Source organism: Porites lutea, chromosome 13 (genome assembly GCF_958299795.1).
Source record: "Porites lutea chromosome 13, jaPorLute2.1, whole genome shotgun sequence".
Taxonomy (NCBI): Eukaryota; Metazoa; Cnidaria; class Anthozoa; order Scleractinia; family Poritidae; genus Porites; species Porites lutea.
This window is the reverse complement of record NC_133213.1, coordinates 19,183,052-19,206,663: the sequence shown is the minus strand read 5'-3', so window position 1 is coordinate 19,206,663 and position 23,612 is coordinate 19,183,052. Positions and strand designations below refer to the sequence as shown.

The following is a 23,612-nucleotide window of genomic DNA, read 5'->3' as shown; positions in this document are numbered from 1 at the left end:
TGGAGACTAAGACTGAGGGCTTCTCTGATTGCCTCGCGCCTTTGTGGTTGGACAAAGTAATGAATATGATGCATAAAGGATACACTCGCGAAACTCCAGATGGGATGTCTTTCACCAACATATGCAACAGGTAACGAGCGATGTTAAACAGTGTCTCCGGCATATGAGATGTGAATGGCTCGTCCTGTAAAGATGATCACAGTCTAAGGCTACTGGGATAGGCACAGGATTACCAAGATAATCACAGTCTGGTAACCCTGTGACTATGCCAGTTACCTTATCCTCCGTTTAAGTTATGAACCGTGTGGTTATCCTAAAAAAGGTGCAATTTAAGGTTTTTAAAACGAAGGAAAATGAGCTTAACACCGTCAGAATTACAGCCAAGCATTTTCTTTGTTTTTGCCTCTCTTCTTTGCTGTCGTTTTGTTTTGGGTTTTTCACGTTGTTTGTATTTTCCGCGAGTAGCGGCTCAGAAAGCATTTTCTTACGAAGTACAATAAATATGACACTCTTGCTCTTCCTTCCTGAGCTATTCTATTCTATTGAATGACCCTTTGAATTATCGTTTTAGCGAGCATTGAATCTCCATTTTCGCATGCTCTAAGAGGACTACATTTCGCCTTTGTGAAGCCTGGCTTGATAAATAGATAACTAAATTAACGAGGGTGGAAACCAAACAAACAAAAGCTGGATAATGGTGAAAGCGGTGGGGAAAATTAGTTGTACCGTGTATCTCTGAATGGAATGATAAAGATGATAAATTTCTGCTTTTTCCTGGTATTCATGGAACTTGTCCAACATTTCGTAATCGGGTTCGCCCTGAGGATTGTCTGTAAGAAAAATTACAAAAAGAAATAGTTAACCAGGAAAAAGTTTAAATAAAAGCTACAAATGAGTACTTCTTTGTGGTGATGTTTGCTACTGTGAACAACATCGTTCTAGCTTTTGACTCGTGAATAACATCCCGCTGTGGGATTAGTCAAATAAAACGGCTTCAGTTTGCTTCCCAGTGGTTTTGATTGATAGAAAATTGCACTCACTTGCTCTACACCATGAATTGTGCAGATACGCCATGAACGACCATACGCAACACAACCGAAAGCCAACGATGATCAAGTGGAATAGCCCCATTAAAATCTGGGGTAATAGGCCATTTACACGAAGGCGTTAGTTTACTACTACTACTACTACCAGAATCCCCTTCGTTTTTCTTTCACATCTAAATCTGGTAATCCATGTGAAAAAGTCCTAATTTGCACATGACAGCGAAACTTTGAAGGATTTTGTTATGTACAGCGAAACCCCGCCTTCCGGCCACTTCGGTAATACGGTCACCTCGTTATTACGCCCACTTTTTTGGCCGCCTGGCAAAAACCACCATACATTTTCTTGTAAAACAACCCTCGTTAATACGGCCACCCCGATAATACGGCCAAATGTTTTTGGCCCATTGGTGACAGTATTAACGGGGTTCCACTATAGTAGAATGACGTAATCATGCAAATGGCCTATTGAAGTAACCAAGCTACCTGCACCGCTGACCAGGTCCAAACACTGTACAGACAGCTTCCAAAAGTAATACCCCGCATCATGGAACCTACAAATAAACATTTATCAACACAGTAGCTATATACAATAGTAAAAGCGCTGAGTAGAGTTCAGTAGGGATTGTAATTGTACGAGTAATCAAAGGAGCTGTGTCACGAAAATTATCAACATTCTGACTGTAGAAACTGCCACCAAATTGAGTGAAACAAAAAATAACCCCTCAGAACGTGAAGAGAAGGTATAAATAAGATAGCAAATACAAAAGAAGGCACCTACGGACAAACTTGAGAAGGATTAAAATGAAATCCATTTTTGCTTTTTAAATAACTGGTTAGCCTTACCCGGGGAGGGGGGGGGGGGGGGTAGCCAGCCCATAGACTTGTAGGCCCGGGCCTACAAATTTTTGTTTTGATCACTCTACCACTTGTAATAAATTATGCGTTAATGGAGTGAGCTGAAAAGCTTAAGAGCTCAAACTGTTGGTGAAGTCAGTGCGTACAAGTCATGCGTGCAATTTTCAGGATATGTGGAAATGAAAGTCAGCCAGGCCTACAACTAGTCTGCCTCGTACCCAAGCGCGTTCTAGCGGATTCGAGAGCGGCTAGCATTTTGGTTCCGCGCTAGGTATCATGGGAAAGGCATTTTTCTTGTTCACCATACCCAGGTCCTTTGCGTCCACGCCAAACGTTCCCATGGTCCATTGCAAGATACTCGTTGATGGCTTGTGCAGTCGCGATTTCCGTTTTCCACACTTGAGACGCCTTGGAACGAGGCAGACAACTAGTCGAAAAGCTGGTTACGCCCCTGGCCTTACCATTTTTCAAAGTTAATTTTTGTTGTTTGTAAAGTTTGATATGACGCTTGGGAAGTATATTTGTTGAACAAGAAGCTGTGATTTTGTCATTTACAAGTAATTTCTTCGCTAAAGTTAAGTTCCATGGCGCATAAGGAGGCGTAATTTGCAATATTAACAAAATCAACTAGACAGACGTGTCACAGCTCCTTTAAATAAAATCGAACAAGCGTGTGGCGTAGTTGTACCAATAATAACAAATGTAGAAACATTTAAGGAAAACAAATTGAAGGTCTTGTCTTTTTTAAGAAAAGAGCAAGACTTTTTTGGCCAAGCACAAAAAAAAAAAGAACCTATTCAAGTGCAAATAACTTCTTACAGCCTTTGCGATAACGGGTAATGCCCAGTTATATTGTCCTAGTTAAAATCAGTGCTGCTAATAGCCAATCACAGAAGAGAACTTTGAACGATTTTCGGCGGAGTAACCAAAGAAATCTCTCACTTGCTCGCCTCCGATTGGTTCATAACACTTGCGTAATAAAGATTGATTGGTTCATAACCGATTGGTTCATAACACTGTCTGTGTTTGTTTGAACAAAATTTTGAGTCACGACAGGGATATTCAAGCTTTTAGAAATAGTCATTGAATGACAGTAACCTGTGTTCCACCACAGCGTTATGACAGAGTTGTTCGAGAACTTTCACAGCTTGGTCTCTTCGTCCCGCTTTGTGGAAAGCTAAAGAGAAAAAATTAAACAATGTAAGCTAGGCTAAGCTGAATACATTTTGTTTTGGCACAAAAGTAATTCAGGGAATAGAAACCACCATAATTATTATTAATCAAACACGTTCAAGTTTAAGAGCGCTTTCGATTTGTCGGAACTGAATGGCCAGACCATTCTCGTCGTAGCGAGAATTTCATTTTTAATCAAAACTATCCAGCCACATCAGTCAAATCCTAAATAGTATGCAGGAAGGAGATGGTTTTCAAAAAAAACACTCTTTGAAAAAGCCTATTTCATTGTCAAAAATGACTGGTCCGTCCGGCCGGCCAGTTCTGACTTTTGGAAAGTGCCCCCTTGGAAAAGAATACATTTCTTTTTTACTAAAACCTAAATCGGCGACAAAATTGTTGAGACATTGTACTCAAATAAATTACCTTCAGAGAACCAAAGAATCCGCACGTCCCTCCCCTGACCTCTCCATTCAATAGTAGCGTGTTTGTTGTTTTCTATAAGTAGCTCGAACATCGGCACAACATTGCATGGAGGGAATGGGGGAGGAAAAGCTATATTTCCTCCTTTTGAAGTCAGTAAAACATAAAAAGCCCAGTTTAGGGCGAAGTGTCTCAACTCATTTTATCGCCGATTGTAGACGTAACTCCCAATATTGGAAGGGTACAGCACAACCAGTTATCTCTAAAAATTTAAACCGATGTAGCATAGGACTCTGAGTAACACTGTTTTCAAAACTCGGTATATTACAAAGAATAAATGGCTTATTGGCGTTTTTTTGCCACCCAGCCGATCTGCCGTCTATGGAATGCGAGGGGCTCAAACACTACGAAGATTGCGACGTTTGAAGACAGTAGAGTTTATCGCGATGTCTTTACCGAGTAAACTAGATCGCTACTCAACTAAACTGTAAACAATGTCGGCCGCCAACCTGTTCATCAGCTACCTTTGAGACTGGGTTGATATTGTGTCGAAATGCACTGTGGGATTGTTCTGAGGACGCCAGCGAGTTTTTTATTGGCTACTATGAGGCTGCGAAGGAAACTGGATCAAAGTGCGTGCCCAAGAACAATCCCATAATGCAAATCACGACAACACCGGCCCTTTCTCAAAACGGCTAATAACTGAATTAACTTGGGTACTGATTTATCACAATCTCTTTTACCTTCCTGTGCTTCGTCAAATCTGTCGTTTTCGGCCAACCAGTTAGCATACGGTACGAAAACTTCATCCTGAACAAAAACAAACGAAAAAATAATCGATCGGGGACTGACTCTCTTTCACTATTGACAAATAAATTCCCTTGAAACAATCTTCAAGTCAAAGTATCTTACCTTAAATTCTGGATGTTTTTCAGAGAGTTCAAAAGCCTGAAAATAGACAGAAAAGTCAATCAGCAGAAGAAGAGAAACGGCAGTGAGAAAATTTAAGGTTTGCCCTTGTTAGATTCCAACAACGACGACTAAGCTTGTAACGTAACATTTGTTATATAGCTGGCATTTTTCCCTAACAGCGTACATTCTCATTAGTTACTTTGAGGTCACATGACATCTAACGATAAAAGTGCTCTCTGCCAAAAGTATCTGAGCGGACAACAATGCAAAATGTATGACGTCAGGGGGTAACAGTGCAACGTTATCCGCGACTGTTGACCACTCTGTAATCACGTGATAATGTTAGATCTTTGCGCCTGTATCACGCATATGTCTTCACTAGATGACGTCATACCTCGTCCCAGTGCTTTGTTTCCACATGCAGGTCAAGCAAGGCTTTAACGTCACCAATCTTGATATACATCTCAGTGGCATAACCATGCTGATCACAAAACAGGAAAAAAGTATTTCAAGATTAAAGAAACAAGCAACCGCAAGCATCTGGTCATATTCACGATCTATATATCAGCTTGAGGCCGGGATCACCCACCCATCCAAAATATTGTCTTTTATCCCATGCCATAAAGTAGACAGCCAATCAGAAAGCGACAAACCCGTTGCATATTCTGTGGTATGCAACGGGCGGTATTTTATAAAAAAATCCCCAGCAATGCTTGCGGCCTCCACATTTTCCCGCCGAAAACAGAGCTGATAGCGACAGAAAAAACTTTTCATTCTAAAAAATCAGCCAGAAGCAATTTTGTGTACACATAAATTTGGACATTCAGTATTCTTCTAATTAACCTGTAATGTCGAGGTACATTTTGTGTCGTCAAGAGTGGATAGGATAAATTAGTTATGCAATGCTTTCTCGTGGAATACCGTGATTTTTAGCGAGAAACAATACTTAGAAAATAACTTGAGGTTAACTCAGGTTATTTTCACACGTTACAGGATATCTTTTCCGCCGGCACGTTTACACAGAAGAACGGTGATCTCGGCGCGATTTCTGTAACAAAGCGAAGCTGCGGCGCGCCGATCTCTAAAGGGGAGAGTCACATATCGGATAGATGTGTTCATACTATAACGGATAGCTTTTCGTGTCATATCCGGTAGAGTGTGAACATAGCCTTAACTTGAACAGATGATGCGATTTTCACTGGACTTTCTAAAAGTCCTTGATTTTTTTTTCCTGGTTGGTTATGCCATTTTAAAGGACTATTCATACCTGTTTGGCGCGAAATTCACCGGTCGAAAATTCTACCAGTGACGTCATGACAATTGACCAATAGGAAAACGAGTGATATTTCACGCCACTCCGGACACAGCATACGTCAATCATTTTTCCCGCGTGAATTTATAACGACCTCGAGAATTTGTCGCTCGCCCGGTCGCTGCGCGACCTCATACATTGAAGCTCTTTTCGCTCACTTTGAAGAACTTATGAGGGGTCGACTTGTAGCAAGTCTAGATTTTCACATGCGCGTGGCTTTTGTTACGTAAAAAAAAAGAGTATTCCTAAAGTTGTACCTGATCAAGCTGCTTAAAGTAGTAAGCACATTGCTTCAGACCTTCAGTGTCTGCTTTGTTGAGGTTGCGACCAACTTCTAGCAACCTAGTCGGCACAAAAATCACGTTTAGTTACGTCAATTCACTATGTGTTGATTTTGTTTTTTTTGTTTTTTTAAGTCTTGAATGCGCTTGGATAAAAAAGAAAATAAGCTTACTTTTCTACCCAGCCATTCTGTCCAATAATGTCAATCGCTTTAAGATTTTCACCAGCAGCGAGAAACATATCCCTGGAAAGGAAAATAGACAAAGAAAGTCAGAAATAACAAACAGGAACAATTAACTTGGAATAAGGTTCTTCCGCCTCACTTTGCTCAGTCGCTCCAGTCTTCACGCTTTGGTTTTACATTGATTCACGTTATGATCAGCTTAAAAAAAAATCGCGCCACTAATTGCCACTAAGACTTTTTTTTGGAACCAGCTAAACGTCTTTGCATCGTGTTCAGATTGGTTCACGGAATTGACCACCTGCTTCCTGATTGGTCAGAGCAAACCAACAGCGACCTTCCCGCACTCATTTCCCGCGCCTCGGCAGCCGGCTACAATGTATTTTCCTTGGATTCTGATTGGTTCACAAAATAAACTACGTGCGCTGTGATTGGCCAGATGACCAAGACGAAATAAACCAGAAGTGACTTGGCGGTTCCCCGCGCCAGGCACCAGCGTTATTTTGAGCTCTCACTGGTTTAGTGAACTGACTGCATCTATTGTGACTAGATCTCCAGTGATAATCAACACTTACACCGCTGCCTTGGGGTCGTTTGTCGTTTCACACCATTCGGCTTGTTTCTTGATAAGCTGCTTGACATTCTTTTGATCACTGCTTCCGATAAAGTCCTAGTTTGAGCAAATTACAAAAAAACATTTGCAGCGCAAAAGGTCATGTTAAAATGGTTTAAACCAAAGGAGTTCTGTGGTTTGCTGTTAGATTAAGTAAAAGAGATTAGGGTGTTTTAACCCGAAACGTCAATTATTTTGGTCCTTGTGATGGTCGCTTATGTTGTTCTAAAATTACAATTTGTTTTGTCTTCTCTCTTTGGCCAAAATATTTGTCACGTACTCTATACAAGAAAAACAGTTCAGAAGGCTATCACAACTTCTATAGCACTTCTGCCAACTGGAAAACTTTCGACCCCTTTCCTAGGTCAATACATAAAAGAGATTAAATGAATTATAAAAAGAATAAAGCGAGAACTGAGAAAAACGTATAGTTCTCTACCTTGGCATATTCAAACTGCCTGAGGTCAGTAAACATTTCCATCGCCTAGAAAAATAAAACAAGATAAAAAAGAAAAATACAATAAAATACTTAGTTAGGAATTTTTTTCAGTGTGGGTGGTCACTTTATGATGCAACCAACAAACCTTTTCGTCGTTTCCAGTTTTCTTGTACAGCTTTCCGGCTTCATGAAATTTGCCCTGAAACAAAAATCGTAAAAAGAATTAGTGTCTAAAGCTCAACCTTCACGTGAACTTCACGTTACATCAGATTGTCGATGTTATGCAATTTCAATGTCCTCATTTGTAAAATCAATGAAGATAAATTGAATCCTAAAATAACACTAGTGTCCTTGCCAACAGCTTGAAGGGTAGCAAGTTTCACCATTTTTGGTCCAAGCTGCGCTGAGATTGTAGGGGAGTATTCTCAGTCATCTTTTCTCATTTTATGAACTTTAAAAGAAAGATATCAAATGACTCTATCAAAGGGAAAGCAAAGCATGATCGATTTTTGGTCATTTTTGACAACACAAGAGTTTAACTTGAAATATAGCTGGCCCATCTTTTTCAAGTCGTAATCCGTTTTCATCCTGGCCATCAAAAGCTAAAGACATTCACTTAAAGTTGAGATTTAGTAAAAGATTAATTTTAAATAAAACTGAACCATTATTCCAGGGTTTTCTTTGATTGCAAAGTGCTTTTTTGTGTTTTAATTAAAGCAACAAAAAATCGTGACTCCACGGCGTGGAGTCCAAGACAGTCTTGGATAACCTTATACTGTGCGATCCTGTAATGGATCCCTAGCTGGCTAACACTAAGTACGAGAAACAGAAACGTTACAAACCTGATATGCGCACACATCTGCTAAAAACGCCTGCTCATCCGTTTCTCCTTTCTTTTTACGTTCCTGTTAAACAACACAGATCACAGAGGAAGACATAAGCCAGTTTTGCTGAGCTTTCGCAGGAAGTCAACCACGAAATATAAATTATAAAATCATGCACCAATCTTGTGTTTTGTTAAAAATTATGAAAGAACTTTGTCAAAAAACAAAAAAAACAAAAATTTTAGTCTCACTAAAACTAACCTCGATGTTGTGAATAAGCTCCAGATATCTTAAGTCCCGAACTCTGATGAATGCCTAAACATGGCAAATAAGCAAACTTTACTCAAATGTCTACCTCAAAAACCTAAACGGGTAGGTCTCTTTACAGGTTACAATTTACGACAACATTAGTAGTATTCCCCGGTGTGGTGGAGGGACTGTAACAGGCCCGCATTTATTGGGGCCATGCGCTGTTGCGGTGACCCTGCCAAGAGTTGGCGAACCTAACAAAACAATTACTTTAGCTAGTAGGTTTAGAATCCTATCATAGAGCGGTTTTCATTTGAGTGTCGAAAAGTAATTGGTTTTGCACTTTCTACACGATGCGATTGGCTTAAAAGATTCGCGCCACCTTTTCATCCAATCAGAAGTAAAACCAAAGCCAATTGTGACGCGCTCGCATGCATTTTCCCGCGCTTTGCGTCAGCCACATGTAATTACTTCGAGTTTTGATTGGTTCAATGTATTGTCTGTGTCCTATGTGATTGGCCAGAGTAATTACTTTGGTTTTGGTTTTACGACACTCAAACGAAAACCACTCTATACAAGGAAAATTACAAACACGTCTTGGTAAAAAAGATAAGAATTATTTTTAAAATATTAAGAATATTCAAGGTTTACAATGCAAACCTCACCTTTTTAGCTGTGTCAAAGTCCAAGCCCTGTGAAGGAGAAACGTGGATCATTGCTGTTAAATAATAGTAAAAAACCCCAACAACTGTCAGTCAGAATCCGTCTTGGAAATAGAGGTACACAAGTGTACTTTTTGATTTTTGGCATCCCCTAAAATGGAGGCTTTTTTTTGTTTTTCTCTTGAATTTGACTTTTGCACTCTTGACAGTACAGTAACTTTCAAAAGTAATAAAAAAGTTAAAAACCTTAAATGGCAGGAGACAACCAGTTGGCTGTTTACGATGCACAGCTGACCTATAGTGATCCAAGTTTGAATTTAAGTCAGGGGTAACTGCGTTGAAATCCAGTGACCTAATGCTACTTTCTAGAAAGTTCAGGTGAATAGTGTCCATGAAAAACAAATCACCTCAAGGGCGTCCATGGCGAGTGCTCTCCAGTCTCCTTCAGTGACACCAAGACAAGCAACTTTGTAGGCATCCCTGGAAAAGTAAATTTCCACAGTTACAGTGTATCTATTATGAACCGTGACAGGACTATCGTAAATCCTCTATTAAGCCCCATGGGGGGCTTATATATTTCAAGCCCATTTGAGGGAGAAAGGGGGGGGGGGTATTTGAGTAAGAGGCCTATTTAATTTAGAAACGACGATGGTATCAGTTCTCCATAAAGAACTAGAATACAAAGTGGAAAAGTTCAAGAACAAGAAGTTTTAGGTCATGCAGCCGACGATCAGAATCAACTCCAAATCTCCAGTTAGTAAATAAACCATCCCGGATCAGTCCACACGAAATATTACAGTCGTGATTGATTGGTACAGTCTATCATTTATTAGTGAATAATGATTAGGGGAGGGGAGGGGGGCTTATTAACTTTCTTCCCCTGAACAAAAGGGAGGGAGAGGGCTTGTTTGAGAGGGGGCGCTTAATAGAGAATTTACGGAAGCTAAGTTGCGAGAGCACTTGCTGCGGAGCCTGATTTTAGATCCCCGGGGCTGAGGCAATACTCGGGATCTTAAAATAACTGACAAACCGAATGAAAGTTCTGCCCTTGTCCTGCAACAGCCGGGACTTCGCGTGGCTCGAATGAGCACATAGCAATAGCGGATACTAAGGGGGGAACACAGCGCTAGCCTGATCTTAACTGTCTTTTTGTAAAGACTATAGTTGGTAGTTTGGCAAGGTTTTGAACTCTGACCTCGAGTTCCGCAGATCACAGCTCAACCAACCGACCTAAGTGAGCGAACGTGGCAACTTGCTCTCCTGGACTCTGGTAACTTGCCAACTAAAAAGAGGGTTACCGCTCCTAAATATTATCCTTGAATTTTCACATTTCAAGTCAAAATGGTAGATGATAAATGGCTGAAATGCTAGCAAGATTTACGAAGCCAAAATGCTTTGCAAGTATCGAAAACAATAGAGCGGTTTTCATTTGAGTGTCGAAAAGTAATTGGTTTTGCACTTTCTACACGATGCGATTGGCTTAAAAGATTCGCGCCACCTTTTCATCCAATCAGAAGTAAAACCAAAGCCAATTGTGACGCGCTCGCATGCATTTTCCCGCGCTTTGCGTCAGCCACATGTAATTACTTCGAGTTTTGATTGGTTCAATGTATTGTCTGTGTCCTATGTGATTGGCCAGAGTAATTACTTTGGTTTTGGTTTTACGACACTCAAACGAAAACCACTCTAGCCCACGTTTGTTGCTATATTCATTACCTGTAGAGTTTCTTCTCCAAGTACTGATACATAGGGGCGGACTGAAACATTAGTTAAGAAACTGTTAATTTTTGTTGAATATCAGTAACTATACTTTTAAAACGTCCTTGATATTTTAAGTAAATTACAAAAGATCTAGTATTAATTATAAAATTCAATTATCTAATCAGTGACGTCGTAGGTTAAAATCCTTTCTCAAAATAAATGAAACCAGAATCTCAGAATGGATTTTACCTAAAACAGTAATACCTGACCGTTTTTTAATCAAAATCCAGGAATTATTTGAAAAATAGACAGATCTAGAGGAAAGTTTTTTTAAGACCATTCAATAAACTCATGCACGGTTCATATTTATATATTGTATATTGATATGAACTTTATTCACATTGACCAAATACAAGTACAAAAACAAAGCGAACTATTGAACTAAAAACTGACTGAAGCTTCAACAAACTACGGACAAATCATTACTGAATGACTTAGAAGAGATCTTTAACTTATGAGTACAAGATTTGACGTTTTTGTGGGTATTTCATCACAAAAGCTAACGTGGTTATTTTTATTGAAGAAGGTTAAAAACTCTCCCGATCGCAAAATGATAAAACTTATAACATTTGATTTCTTGCTTCCGACATGAAATGACCACTTTGAGTTGACTTGGGAACGGGAATGGCAAGGCGATAAATTTGAGCCTCTCTCCCTGAACTCGGACGCTGTCACCTCTCTTCAGCTCCAACCTAACTTTCCTACTTCCAAGTAAATGGGTGACTTGGTATATGGGCGGGGGAAAAGTTTCATAGGACCCGATTTTTCAGCAACGTTTTCATTGGTGTCGCCGTTGTCAGATCGTAAGGTCCCTAATGTCTCTCGTATCATACCTGTGGAACTTCAACTGCGGACATGGTGTACACGTGAAGACAGAATATTTTAGACCCAGTGAAACCAACCACAAAACCCTAATGGGTAGAAAAAGAAACTCATTACTATTTGCAAAGTTTTCCTGATAAAGCAATGTCAAATTACGATTGAAAATTATAAATATTTCATTGACCCTTTAACTTCCAGAGTGTGAATAGTGGAGTCTAATAGGGTTGTTCTAACTTTCAAGTCTGTGGATGAAATCCAATAGTGTTACAAATCAAATGAAATCTTTTTGCCAGTACCTTCCCGTAGTACTATTTGTTTAGTACGTAGTCCTAACTTTTGAGTCTGTGGATAAAACCCTATGGTGTGAACATTCAAATGAAACGTCTTCAGCAGTATTTTCACATGATACTATTTATTCAGTATGTAGTTCTACCTTTTTAGTCTATGCATGAAACCCTATTGTGTGACCATTCCAAATAATGAAACCTTTTGAACAGTACAGTCACATGGTACTATTTATTAAGTATGTTGTTTTAACTTTTGAGTCTGTGGATGGAATCCTATGGTGTGACCATTCAAATGAAACCTCTTCAGTAGTACTTTCACATGGTACTATTTATTAAGTATGTTGTTTTAACTTTTGAGTCTGTGGATGGAATCCTATGGTGTGACCATTCAAATGAAACCTCTTCAGTAGTACTTTCACATGGTACTATTTATTTAGTATGTTGTTTAAACTTTTGAGTCTGTGGATGAAATCCTATGGTGTGACCATTCAAATGAAACCTCTTCAGTAGTACTTTCACATGGTACTATTTATTAAGTATGTTGTTTTAACTTTTGAGTCTGTGGATGGAATCCTAAGTGTGACCATTCAAATGAAAGCTACTCAGCAGTTCTTTCCTGTGATACTGTTTATTATGCTGTACAAGGTGGTTCTAACTTTTGAGTCTGTGGAAGAAACCATGTATGCAGCAGTCTCTTCCCACGGTATTTAAGGTTTTAAATCAAACCTGTAGTTTTTGCTGATGGACAGGAAAATTACTGGCTTTGATATTGAGCATCCCACCACCAGAAAAACACAACATGTCCTGAAAAAGATTCAAGTAAGAAAATAAATAATGGGATGAGGGATCACTTTTCCTCTTCCCTGTAATGAAATGCTTAATGTTCTTCTGGGTTTCCTTATGACTTCAAACTAACACTTAATGATACCAACTTACTTCATTGTGTGTGTTCCAAGCCACACTGTTGGCATTCGGCTCCTAAAGAACAAAAGTCACACAATAATTGGTAACTGTTAAGCAAGGAAAATAATAAGTGTGGACTGATCCACTGGCTAAGCAGCGTGAAAGAAAGCTCACTTGTTTTGGATATCACTAAGGAGCGAATGAAACGGAAAACTTTTCTGACACTCAGTTGAGTGTATGGGGTCTTCAGGACAAAGCGAATTTAAACTTCAGGGCCCAGTTGTTCGAACGCCGGTTAGCGCTAACACGGGTTTCTTTTTTCTTTTTGTACAAAGTATTCTCTCGGATAATTTTCTCTATTCTTTTTAACGTATCCGATCATCAAGTTGTAGGCAAAAAGAATTAAACTGAATTTGCTTTTTACGCTCTCATATAATACAAAAACAACTCCGAAAAACATCTTGCTAACTTAAAATATAAGTATAAGCAAGAATTGACACAAACGTAATATAAACGTAAAGCTCTCATGTCTGAGTTCAAATTTCGCATTAACCCTGGGTTATCTTAACCCAGTTTCAAACTACCCGGCCCAGGCCTCAGTGGTTCAAAAGCTGGATAATGCTATCCCCTGGATAAATCACTATCCAGTGGATAAAGCAATGAGTTTCTCTAATAATTATCTGCTGGATAGCTCTATTCAACATTTGAACAACCGCAGCCAGTTTGTTTTGTTTCCATCTGCCATTGCCTAACCTGCCCCGCCCACCTTGGCTTGATTTGGATAGGAATGGCTAACAGTTGTGTGTGAGGACTGAAAGACTATTTTGCAAAACTGAAGTGAGTAAAGGTTTGGCCTTAAAATCTTTATTGACTCTCATACAGGCATTGGTTTTGCTCTCTGTACAAATGAGAGGCTTGAATAAAATTAAGACAGATAGAAAATGAGCTATGGCAAAACAAAACATTACCTGGAAAAGGAGCTCATTGTTCTTGATGTTGTAAACCAGACAGGTGTTGTTCTCATCAACCACAGCCAACTTATTACGGCTACAAAACAATTTGAAAACATTTTAACTGGTCAACTACAGACTAAATAAACTTGGGTTCACTAAGGCAATTTAAACACATCACAGTAAGTCTGGACTGTAAGTTACAAGAACCTTTTATCGCCAGTAATCCAAGAGGAAAACAGTTGATCCATAACATACGTTATTACAGGGTTGTCACTAAGATTTCAAGTTGCCAGGTAAAAACAACAAGTAGAAGGCAAATCGAACAGCTAGGGATTTCTTTTGGTTCTATTTTTCTTCTATGTTCCAATGAAAGTAGCAGGAGACCACTTTCGTAGTAGCTGGCGGAAATCCCCGGCCCCCGGCACTTAATGACAGCCCTGTTATTACACAGCTGAATGCGTGAGAGTCCAAGATGAAGTTAACCTTTTGTTTTCAATGGTTATCTGAGTGGGCAAGATAAGCCCATCTTGCTTTCTTGGGATTTCCCCTGTTGGCTTCTAAAGAAATGGTTCTCTTTTTGGCCTAATTAATAATGAATCCTTTATTGACCAAGTTTGTTTGGTCAAGATGGCAGGATATCAACCCACCTCAATCTTTCTTGCGTTTTTATTGACCTCGCATTTGTCTGGGTCCATAAACAAACAAAAACAAGCTTGGCTAATACTCTGCTAACTTGACCTCACGTTTGGTCTCTCAAAAACGAATTTGTACAGACATACATCGAGCTAGTTGGTAAAGAGTCACATTTGAGCGGCAAAGGTATAACTTACCTGCTGCTCAAGTCAAGACATCGAACACTTGTCTCTTGCTTCAGGATTTGCAGTGGAAATGGATTATTGATAAATATCTTCATGATCTGATGAAACCATAAACAAGAGACTAAATCAATAATAAACACCTGTCATTAAAAGTTAGGGCCTTCTTGAAATAGAGTCTGGATTAGAGGCTTTTAATGTAATCTTACATTTTGCAATTGTTTTACTGGCAAATACAAAGCAGCTTGGAAGGACAATTGACAAGTTCATTGCTTAAAGCATAAATCTTTTTTCCGTACATTCCACAAAGTTTGTGATTTTTATCCATTTAAATTCTTCACTAAGTTATAGCAAGATTATTATTCACTCTACTTTTGGAATCTGTGGATGAAATCCTATGATGTTACCATATTCAAATGAAACCGGCCTCTTTGGCAGACCTTGTGGCAAGGGTTGACTGCAAACATATTCAATTTTTAAGCTGTTTTGTTTTTTGTTGTTTCAAATTTCTTCTGAAAAACAGGGAGTCAATAGGCCATCCAAATCCTCTTCTGCTTTAATACCAGAAATATAAGAGCATAATAAACCAGCAATGAGCTTTCATTTCAAGTTTAATTACTTATGGCACTGGTCTTTTCAGGCGAAGGAAGAAAAACATTTCGAGGTTGTACACGCGCAAAAGAGGAAAAAAACTCCTCTCCCCTTCACTTCACATGTTCTCCTTGTGTGCTCCATAAAAACTAACCCAAAAAACTAACCGGTGACTGCCACATAGACTCTATCTTTTGACCCACTGATTTATTCACCAGATAGGTCAACAATTACAGCTCAATACTGAGCATTTTCTTTTAGCAGAGATAATTTTATTGTAAGTTATATTCAACACATAATGTAACTATACGGTACCTGTCCATTTTTCAAGCCAACAAGAAGTCCCTCTCTGCCAGAGGGTCCTCCAATCACTTTGATGTAGCGTATAAGTGACTCCATTACCCATTCTCTGTCACAAATAAAATATAACAAGGGGTGTTACCACCTTTTGAAGTATTATAAGAACAAGCAAAAATAGACAACATTGGGTACAGCTGTTGTGGTGTCCTAACCACTTTTTTCTAAGTAACTTTGTCTTTAATAATTGTATGTGCTATTGGACAAGTTGATAAAATAGAATGAAATACAGTTAAACCTCCATAAAGCTAACCTTGGGGTACCCACAACTGGCCATTTAAAGGAGATTGGCTGTTTAATGGAAGTTTGTCATAAAATAGCAAAATCTTCAGCAGAAACATCAGTTTTGGAATCACAACACTACAGGTCCACAATCAATCCTCACCTTCTATTGCAGACTGTACAAGTATTTTCCTTCACCACAATTATTTTTAAGATAGAGCAAAACTACATTGTAAGTGCAGGGCTGTCACTAAGAGCCGGGGGCCGGGAATGTCCCCCAGCTACTATGAGCATGATTCCCAGATATTTTCGTAGGAAACAAAAGGAAAATGCTGTTCGCTTCCCCACTTACTAACTGTATCTACCCAGCAACTTGAAATCTTAGTGACAGCCCTGAAGTGTATCAAGCACCACTTGAGAGGTGACAACAATGGGATAACTCTCGTCAGGATGGCCAAAAGGTGTCCATGGATGCTTGATGGAGGTGGCTGCTTAACCCTTTACACCCTAACATCAAAATTCAAATTCTCATTTGTTATCCCTATACGTTTTCAATAGAAGGAGTGGGGAGAATTTGTTGAAGCATCAATTATATTCATCTTGTGTGATCATGTCCGTAATTCTCATGACCACCCTGATTTATAAAGCAGTGATATTGCAAGGAGAAATTTGACGCTGATAACTCTTAGAGCTTAAAGGGTTAATAGAGGTTTCATTTACAATTTGTTGCTACAACTATTTGGGACTTAAATAGTGGCCTTTTAATGGACCAGAGGTTCAGTTGTGTCTGATACTTGCCTTTCTTTGATCCCTGTAAATGCCAGGCACTGGAGTCTTCTTTCCTAAGGTTAGAAGCATATAATAATTCTAATAAACATTCATCATAAAATTATGATAACCAACAAATATCTCAGAAACTTTAAAAGTTTCATTTTTACCTGGCAAAGGATGATGTGATTGGAACAGCAGACGAGAAGATTACACTCAAATTTGCGGTCAATCTTGTCCTTAAAAATGAAAATAATTTATTAAGAGGGAAAAAATTTAGCCTTTACTATATTATGCCATGCTATACTAAAAAACTAAAAGAAGTTTATTACCTACAAAAAAAAAAAGAAATGTACCTTGACTTTATAATGCATGTCTGAAATATCATCCGTGTTCAGTTCATAAATGACAATCTTGTCAGGTAATTGGACCTGATAGAAGCAAAAATGGACAAGTGAACAACATAATTGTGGAACACAATAGCAAAGAGCTGAGTGAGAGAACAAATGTCTAAAAAGGAACAACTGACCAACTGACAAGTTTGAAAGAACAAGTGATCAGCAGACAAAATGAACAGATGATTTCAATACTTACAGCCAGTCTGTGTCTGTAGATTGCAATCTTCTTCACCAAGTCACGACACTTAATGCGAACTGTGAAACAAATAAAAAAAGTTGACACCCAAGCTCATTCATTTATAATAAAGTAAAATTGCCTGCACTAACATACCTTTCTGCTCCGTGATTAAGTGCTGAATAATGACATCTGTCATGTTGTCTCGGAAAGCATATCTGTAATTCAACACAAGAAGGAGATTGATGATCTCATAATTTTACTAATGCTGTAAAAAGAAAACCAAGCAACATAGTATTCTACTTTAATGGGCACAGAGCTAACCAATGGGGGTGGGCTAAAACAGGATTTAATGTGGCTAAATGTAATTTAGGCAAAGTTAACCTCGAAGCAATGCTGGTCAGCTGTTTCCCCAGCTATATTAGGGGTGGCCCGATGTATCCAGCAGGGGCACCTCGTGACTTATATACGCAGTTGCTTGCTTGCAGTTCTTCGCAAAGTGTTGTTTCAATTGCTTGCTGTTTGCCTGCCAGTTTGTGCTTTGGTTTTTCCCATCCCTCCCTCCCTCTTGGTGTGGGCTAGGTAAGTATTGGGTTGGTAAGTATTCCACTGAATTGTTCAGTGTGACGGTGCCTGGTGGGGGCCGCTCGCAGGGTTGCCATGGATACCTCCTCCTCATGCTAGAGCATTGCCCGGCTCCACCAACTTCGAAGGCACCAACGCCCATGCTCATCTATTGGTGATGAGTTTAATATGTCCCATGTGAGTGCCCACCCCTCCCTACTTATTCCTGCAACCCATGACAGATAGACACTTAAGGTGGTCACTGCCATGGCTTGTCCATGTACAGCCACTCCCTCCCATCTGGGAGGGGTTGGGGGCTGTACATAGGCTATCACAGCCAGAGATTGTTACATCCCTAATGGTTCTCATATATCTCACAAGAGTCATATCAGAGAAGCACTGAGATGGAGCGTTCACCGTTTTGTCCTTTTCCAAGAAGAAGGTCTCACCTATTGCAGATGTGAAACAAAGGCAGTGCATTCTTCTGAGTTATTTTTACTTAACCCTTTTGGTCAAAACGTAAAATTTGAATAAGTTGACTTTTAAAATAGCATTTGAAACAGAAATCTGCCTTAAAGCACTTTCACTATTCTGAGTAAGACAAAATGCAAGTATAGAGGTTAATAAGGGTCTGAATCGTACTATTATTATTTTGCTATCTTTATGAAAAGCTTAAATGTGTCTTTGCATCATTTAATTCTAAAAATAATGGTCTAATTTTGTTATTTTTGACTGTATTTAGTCAATGAAACTTTTTCCTGTCATCTGTTGCTTTGGATGGCAAAAATGCACATGGATTGAAACGCTAACTTTTTCAAGTTTTAATACTATGCATCCAAAAACTATTATGGTTAGTGCTCCCTCATGAAATTTGATTGACATCAGTTCTTCGTAACTCTACAGGAGCATTTTGTGTATGGGTAAAGGTACCAACCAACGACTTCATCACAAAATTGATTTAAAACAGCAATATCCTTGTGACATGGCCCCTCTCTTTAAGTCTCAATAGTGACCAACGTCAATTTTCTCATAATGATATCCATACATCGTCAAGAGATTAGGTTATGAGAATTAATAAAAGGATCACCAAAGGAAAAAATGCTTTGATCTTTTATCAAATTCTCTCAACTAATAATTGTTTAAGGAAATGTATAGAGATCAGTATGGAGAATTTTTATGTGGATATTGGGGCTTAAAGTGTTATAAATATCTCCAGCTGCCAGAAACAAACCTGTCTTTGTACAAGCCATGAACAGTACTGAAGATAAGTTGATAATATGCTATTGTACCATCTTGACAACCCAAGGCCTGCAAAAAAAGGAACAGAAAATATGACCACATAGAAATGTATAAAAAATAGGAGTTCACTATTCCATCATCATCACTGTTATTTTTGGCATTGTCATTGTAGGAAATCATTATTTGGATCATCACAAGTCATTTGTTTTCACTTGTGGCATTACCAGCATCAACAGCATTGCCGCCAACAACAACAACACCACTGTCACTATCATTACCACCACTACTGACACCCCCACCAACTCATCACTAATAACAACCTATTATTACTGCCATCACCATCGTAATTATCATTATCAGCAGCACAACAACTCTATCATCCTCTATCACCAACATCATCATCCTCATTAGAGGCCTTTAGGCTGGACTATGAGCATGAGATTGAGTACTAGTAGAGTTATCAGACCAAGTTCACATGCCCTAGATTCATGTAATCAATTGACAAACCAATCTTATCTCTTACGTCGCGTTATGACTTGTGCTGGTCACCAACATGGAAAAGTGAGAGTTCTGGTGACTTGATTAGTTTTAAAGTCGTACTCATACTTGATATTGCACTTATAGTTCAATCGAATGTTTGCTATTATAATCATCATCATCATCATCATTATCATCTTAACAACAATGAACTAAAAGATCATATGAAGCAATCTAATTCTTACCACATAGTTAGAATCAGGTCTGACTCTACAGCACCAAACCCAACTTTGTTGTTCTCCGATAGACGTTAGGCATACTCCTTCTTTTGTGTGGAGAGAACACTAGGGAAATAAAAAATCGAAAAAAATCATTAACACTGTCATCCTGTTTTTACCTTTTTTGAGCATCACTGTAATTAGTCAAACGTTCCGTGGGCAACAACCCAAAATACACAGACTTGTGGTCGCTTATGAGAATAGAACCACAGGGGCCAGGGGGGACTCCCATATAAAAGTGACAGGGATGCTTGCCGTGTCACTTTGGGGTGTAAATTGCAGATTTTGGTCTCACTTGGGGTGTTTGGCCTGGAAAGTCACTATATTTGTCCATTCAGGTATCGCTTAGGACTGTGCATAAAGAAATTTACAAAAAATGCCTGGACACCTTGGGGGTAGTTTAAGCCGGAGCCACACCCATATTGGTCTCCCTTAGGGTTTTAATTTGAATTTTCTGACGAGCATCCCCGTCACTTTTATATGGGAGTTCCCCCGGGCACAGGGGGACTTTTCGGAGTAGAGGTCCTGACACATCTACTTTCTGGAAAATAATTTGTTATGTTTTCACATTAGCACCCAAAGATTATCGTACTAGGGCACCATGCCCAGACATCAAGTGTGAAGGTTGCCTTAAACTCACCTTTTTATCAGATCCCCCAATAACAAGGTATTCACCTTTGGAGAAAAAACTTAGGCAACATGGGTCATAGCCCAAGTGGCGATCCTTTCCAACCTGTTAAAATAATAAATTATTTGAGCAAACACCTGTGTAATAAATTAAAACGTATCAAAACTCTTTTTCAAAGAAGCCTTTTCCTCCATCAGGAACTGTGAACAACTGACTGCATGACACCCTTGAAGTACAGCTGATGATTGTGTACATGACATGGTTACCACAGCCAGAGGTTTCCAAACTTTTTCCTGACAAAAATATAATTTCCCTGACCAAATTTTTTAACAATTTCACAAATTTGTTCTGATAATGGCCTCCATCCTCCCCTCACAGCCACTGTCTCTGCCCATTTCTTTATGCTTTCAGCAACTCAGTCATGCAGTGTACATGAACAATAGTTCCCTAACATGATCTGCAAAAAGGATGGCAAGATTCTCTTGAAAACCCAACACCAGTTCATTGTTCAATTTCATGAATACGACACGATTCATGTCTGTAAAATGTACAAAAGAACTTTAAATGTTAGAAAACAACAAATGTAGAGAGAAGATAATAAATATGTACTCTTAAAATTTTACTTTTCCTTGACTTCCTTCAAAGACTTAAATTTTTCCCGACTTGAAACTGGTGAAACACCCTGAATTTTCCCTAACCTTGAAGAAATTTTTTTCCCCTGACCTGTTGCAACCATGCATGACTCAGAACAAAATGTGGCATTCATTTAGTGCAGTTTCACTTTTAAAAGATGCATACAGAATACCTTATCAGAAACAACTACAGCAACCCCTGTTTAACTTCAAGCAAATTCAATGTTTCTATTTAGGTAGAGTTAAAAACCACAGGCAACCAAAAAAACATTAATATTAACCTGTTTTCCACTGAGCTGAAAAAATGAGAGCTTCTGAGACCAGTCACCCACAGCTAAAATGTCATATGGCTCTTCTCTGTTAACATAAAACTGGGAATTATTATGGTGAAGAAAACTTCATTTAGTGAGGGTTACACTTCACCCTTGAACTCCCAGAAGTGATCTACATGTAACTTCTCCTTGTAATAAAAATTATCACTACATTGCCCAGCAGACAGGTTATGAGAATAGAGGACGTTATCTTGATATAAACCCAAATTCCCTTAAATAGAGCAAAAATAGCAGCCAGAAAAAAGAATTACTAAACAGATCATGGGAGTTAAACAGTTAACAGTTCCAAGAATAGCCTGTGAACAAGTTCTCCAGGGCACTTTGTGCTCATTGGCGGAAATCTGACAGCTCAGTCGACGGGGAGCCACAGGGGAATTGGAAGTGAAATTCAAATTCCACAGACATAGTTGTAAGTTCGACTCCTAATTGTTTCCTTCCTTTTCCTGCCCCGCTGCCAGAGCACCCCGATCTCTAAGTGCCATGCCCAACTATCTGAAAACACTTTTTCTAGTTCAATTTGGAAAGTGTACAGTTGGTTTTTGAGAGAGGAAACCCAGGGTATGTGCCTGGAGGAACAACTCTTGAAGCAGGGAAGAGAATCAACAACAAACTCAACCACACTCAGTTACAATGCCAATGCTGCAATTCAAACAAACAAGAGCTGGGAGGCAAGAGCTCTTAACAATGTGCCATGCCTGCTCCTTTTTATCCACAGAATGAAAAATAAAACTGAGAATTAGATTGTATTTCCTTTATTTAGCACCCTGGAAGCTAAATAGAGGAACGGGAACACACATGTTGACACTTCCTAATAACTTACTTGGAAGGATTCCAGCTCAGTGTCCAAACTGGAGAATTTCCTGGTCTCTCAATCTTAACCTTTTCTTCACCACCCTAAACAAAATCCAAAGAAATTTAGAAATTACTAGAGACCTTAAGATTGAGGTTTTTCAGCATTTCCAGCAAACTGCGAACATCAAGAAGTCACATGATCAGGGCTTTGCTGTCAGGTTTGTGGTTTGAGGTTCATGTTTGTACGCATAGACCATGCTCCAGCAGTAAGTGTTTTACCACAAGGTTTTTTCACACCTAATACATAACAACCCCACATTTGAGAAGAAATACGACTTTTTAGAACTCTTTTGCTCATTGATTATCAAATTCTATTTCCAAAAAACATAATTTTGAAGACAATTTATCAGCTAAAGTAGAAGAAAGTTGATGAATGAAAACAAATGTGGCAGCCGCGAGCTACCACTTGTGAATCTTAAGTCCCAAATATGGGCAGACGTGAAACTGTTAACCGCAAACCGCAGTTTGTTGTTTGCAGTAAAATAGCTAACCCTCGATCTTTAGGTCTCTATTAGCAATAGTTAACCTTTGACATCAGTAAATTACATCAAAATTTGATAATAAATGATTGCTGATTGGTGACTTACAGCTGTAATTGAAACACAGACACAGAACAAAAAAGGGCTTCTGATAGGTCGCAGAAGAAAACGGCAAATTTCGTGAGATTTTTAGGGACAAATTCACTGAAAAATTGGCAGATTACACTAGAATTTTGGCGGCAAACTTCACCAAAAAGCAATCAGCAAAAATCGGCTGATTTTGTGGTTATTTTCAAGGCAAATTTCACTAGAAATTGATCGGGTTTTGTGCTGATCAGACCAGCGTTTTCAACATTTTCCAACAGAGGTCATCATTTGCTCTTTCAACAACAATAATTATACTCCAGAAATAAAGCAATGGCAAAGCCTTTAACATCAAGGTTAGTGCCCTGTTTTTCGCAACATAATCTACGCCTAGTAGTTTCGGGACGTTGTTTGCACGTCTCAGTGACGAAGTTCCAACATAAATTTGCAAGTTTACTACAACTAAATAGGAACAATCCTTTTTTACAGCATGTACCTTGTTCCTTATACTGATGAATCCATTAAAAAGCCCAAGAGCCAAATATTGACCATCATTTGTCCAGCTGAAAAAGAAAGACACACAGAACACACACAACAGTCCAGTTGTACAACAAATGTCCTGGAAAGTTCATGGTTATCCTGTTATTTATGCGTATATTATTGTAAAATTTAATTTCACTATCACCTGCATGCTTAAATGAAAGATTGACTTTTTGATTAACAATAAAATATCATTGACTGATTGATTGATAGTTAATGAAAACATTCAAGCATTTTGAGCACAATTTAAATCATGTACAACTTGAAGTGGGTCAGTTATACACTCAGCCCATAACAGCATTGTGAGCAAAAGCATTTTAACCTTCAATGAATTTTGCCCACACTTCCTAGCTTTGGGTTATTCAAGGCTGTGTGCTCTAAGAAAAATAGAAGGAGGCCCAGTGTTCTGAAACTGTGAAATCCAGGGTACCCATCGTAGGATTTTTATGAAAAAGCTAAGATTTTGTGGTCACCCTGAGGAGCA

The 23,612-nt window shown here is 38.9% G+C and overlaps 1 protein-coding gene across 1 annotated transcript in view; it reads right to left on the bottom strand.

Moving 5' to 3' along the window:
* Positions 1-23,612, bottom strand: part of LOC140922768 (intraflagellar transport protein 122 homolog) — a 39,978-nt gene that overhangs the window by 5,585 nt on the left and 10,781 nt on the right. Inside the window, exons 7-40 of the mRNA XM_073372791.1 lie at positions 23,085-23,151; positions 21,994-22,067; positions 21,123-21,198; positions 20,222-20,314; positions 19,549-19,647; positions 18,819-18,895; positions 17,180-17,241; positions 17,045-17,103; positions 16,807-16,881; positions 16,621-16,689; positions 16,481-16,524; positions 15,419-15,512; positions 14,528-14,613; positions 13,713-13,791; positions 12,778-12,819; positions 12,568-12,645; positions 11,566-11,643; positions 10,688-10,728; positions 9,379-9,451; positions 8,975-9,001; positions 8,322-8,375; positions 8,079-8,141; positions 7,382-7,435; positions 7,237-7,281; positions 6,760-6,854; positions 6,176-6,247; positions 5,979-6,063; positions 4,804-4,890; positions 4,410-4,445; positions 4,241-4,307; positions 3,000-3,078; positions 1,530-1,597; positions 727-830; positions 84-184 (exon numbers count right to left, since the gene is read on the bottom strand). Coding sequence (XP_073228892.1) covers positions 84-184; positions 727-830; positions 1,530-1,597; positions 3,000-3,078; positions 4,241-4,307; positions 4,410-4,445; positions 4,804-4,890; positions 5,979-6,063; positions 6,176-6,247; positions 6,760-6,854; positions 7,237-7,281; positions 7,382-7,435; positions 8,079-8,141; positions 8,322-8,375; positions 8,975-9,001; positions 9,379-9,451; positions 10,688-10,728; positions 11,566-11,643; positions 12,568-12,645; positions 12,778-12,819; positions 13,713-13,791; positions 14,528-14,613; positions 15,419-15,512; positions 16,481-16,524; positions 16,621-16,689; positions 16,807-16,881; positions 17,045-17,103; positions 17,180-17,241; positions 18,819-18,895; positions 19,549-19,647; positions 20,222-20,314; positions 21,123-21,198; positions 21,994-22,067; positions 23,085-23,151 — 2,403 coding nt within the window. The remainder of the gene's footprint in view (positions 1-83; positions 185-726; positions 831-1,529; positions 1,598-2,999; positions 3,079-4,240; positions 4,308-4,409; positions 4,446-4,803; positions 4,891-5,978; positions 6,064-6,175; positions 6,248-6,759; positions 6,855-7,236; positions 7,282-7,381; positions 7,436-8,078; positions 8,142-8,321; positions 8,376-8,974; positions 9,002-9,378; positions 9,452-10,687; positions 10,729-11,565; positions 11,644-12,567; positions 12,646-12,777; positions 12,820-13,712; positions 13,792-14,527; positions 14,614-15,418; positions 15,513-16,480; positions 16,525-16,620; positions 16,690-16,806; positions 16,882-17,044; positions 17,104-17,179; positions 17,242-18,818; positions 18,896-19,548; positions 19,648-20,221; positions 20,315-21,122; positions 21,199-21,993; positions 22,068-23,084; positions 23,152-23,612) is intronic.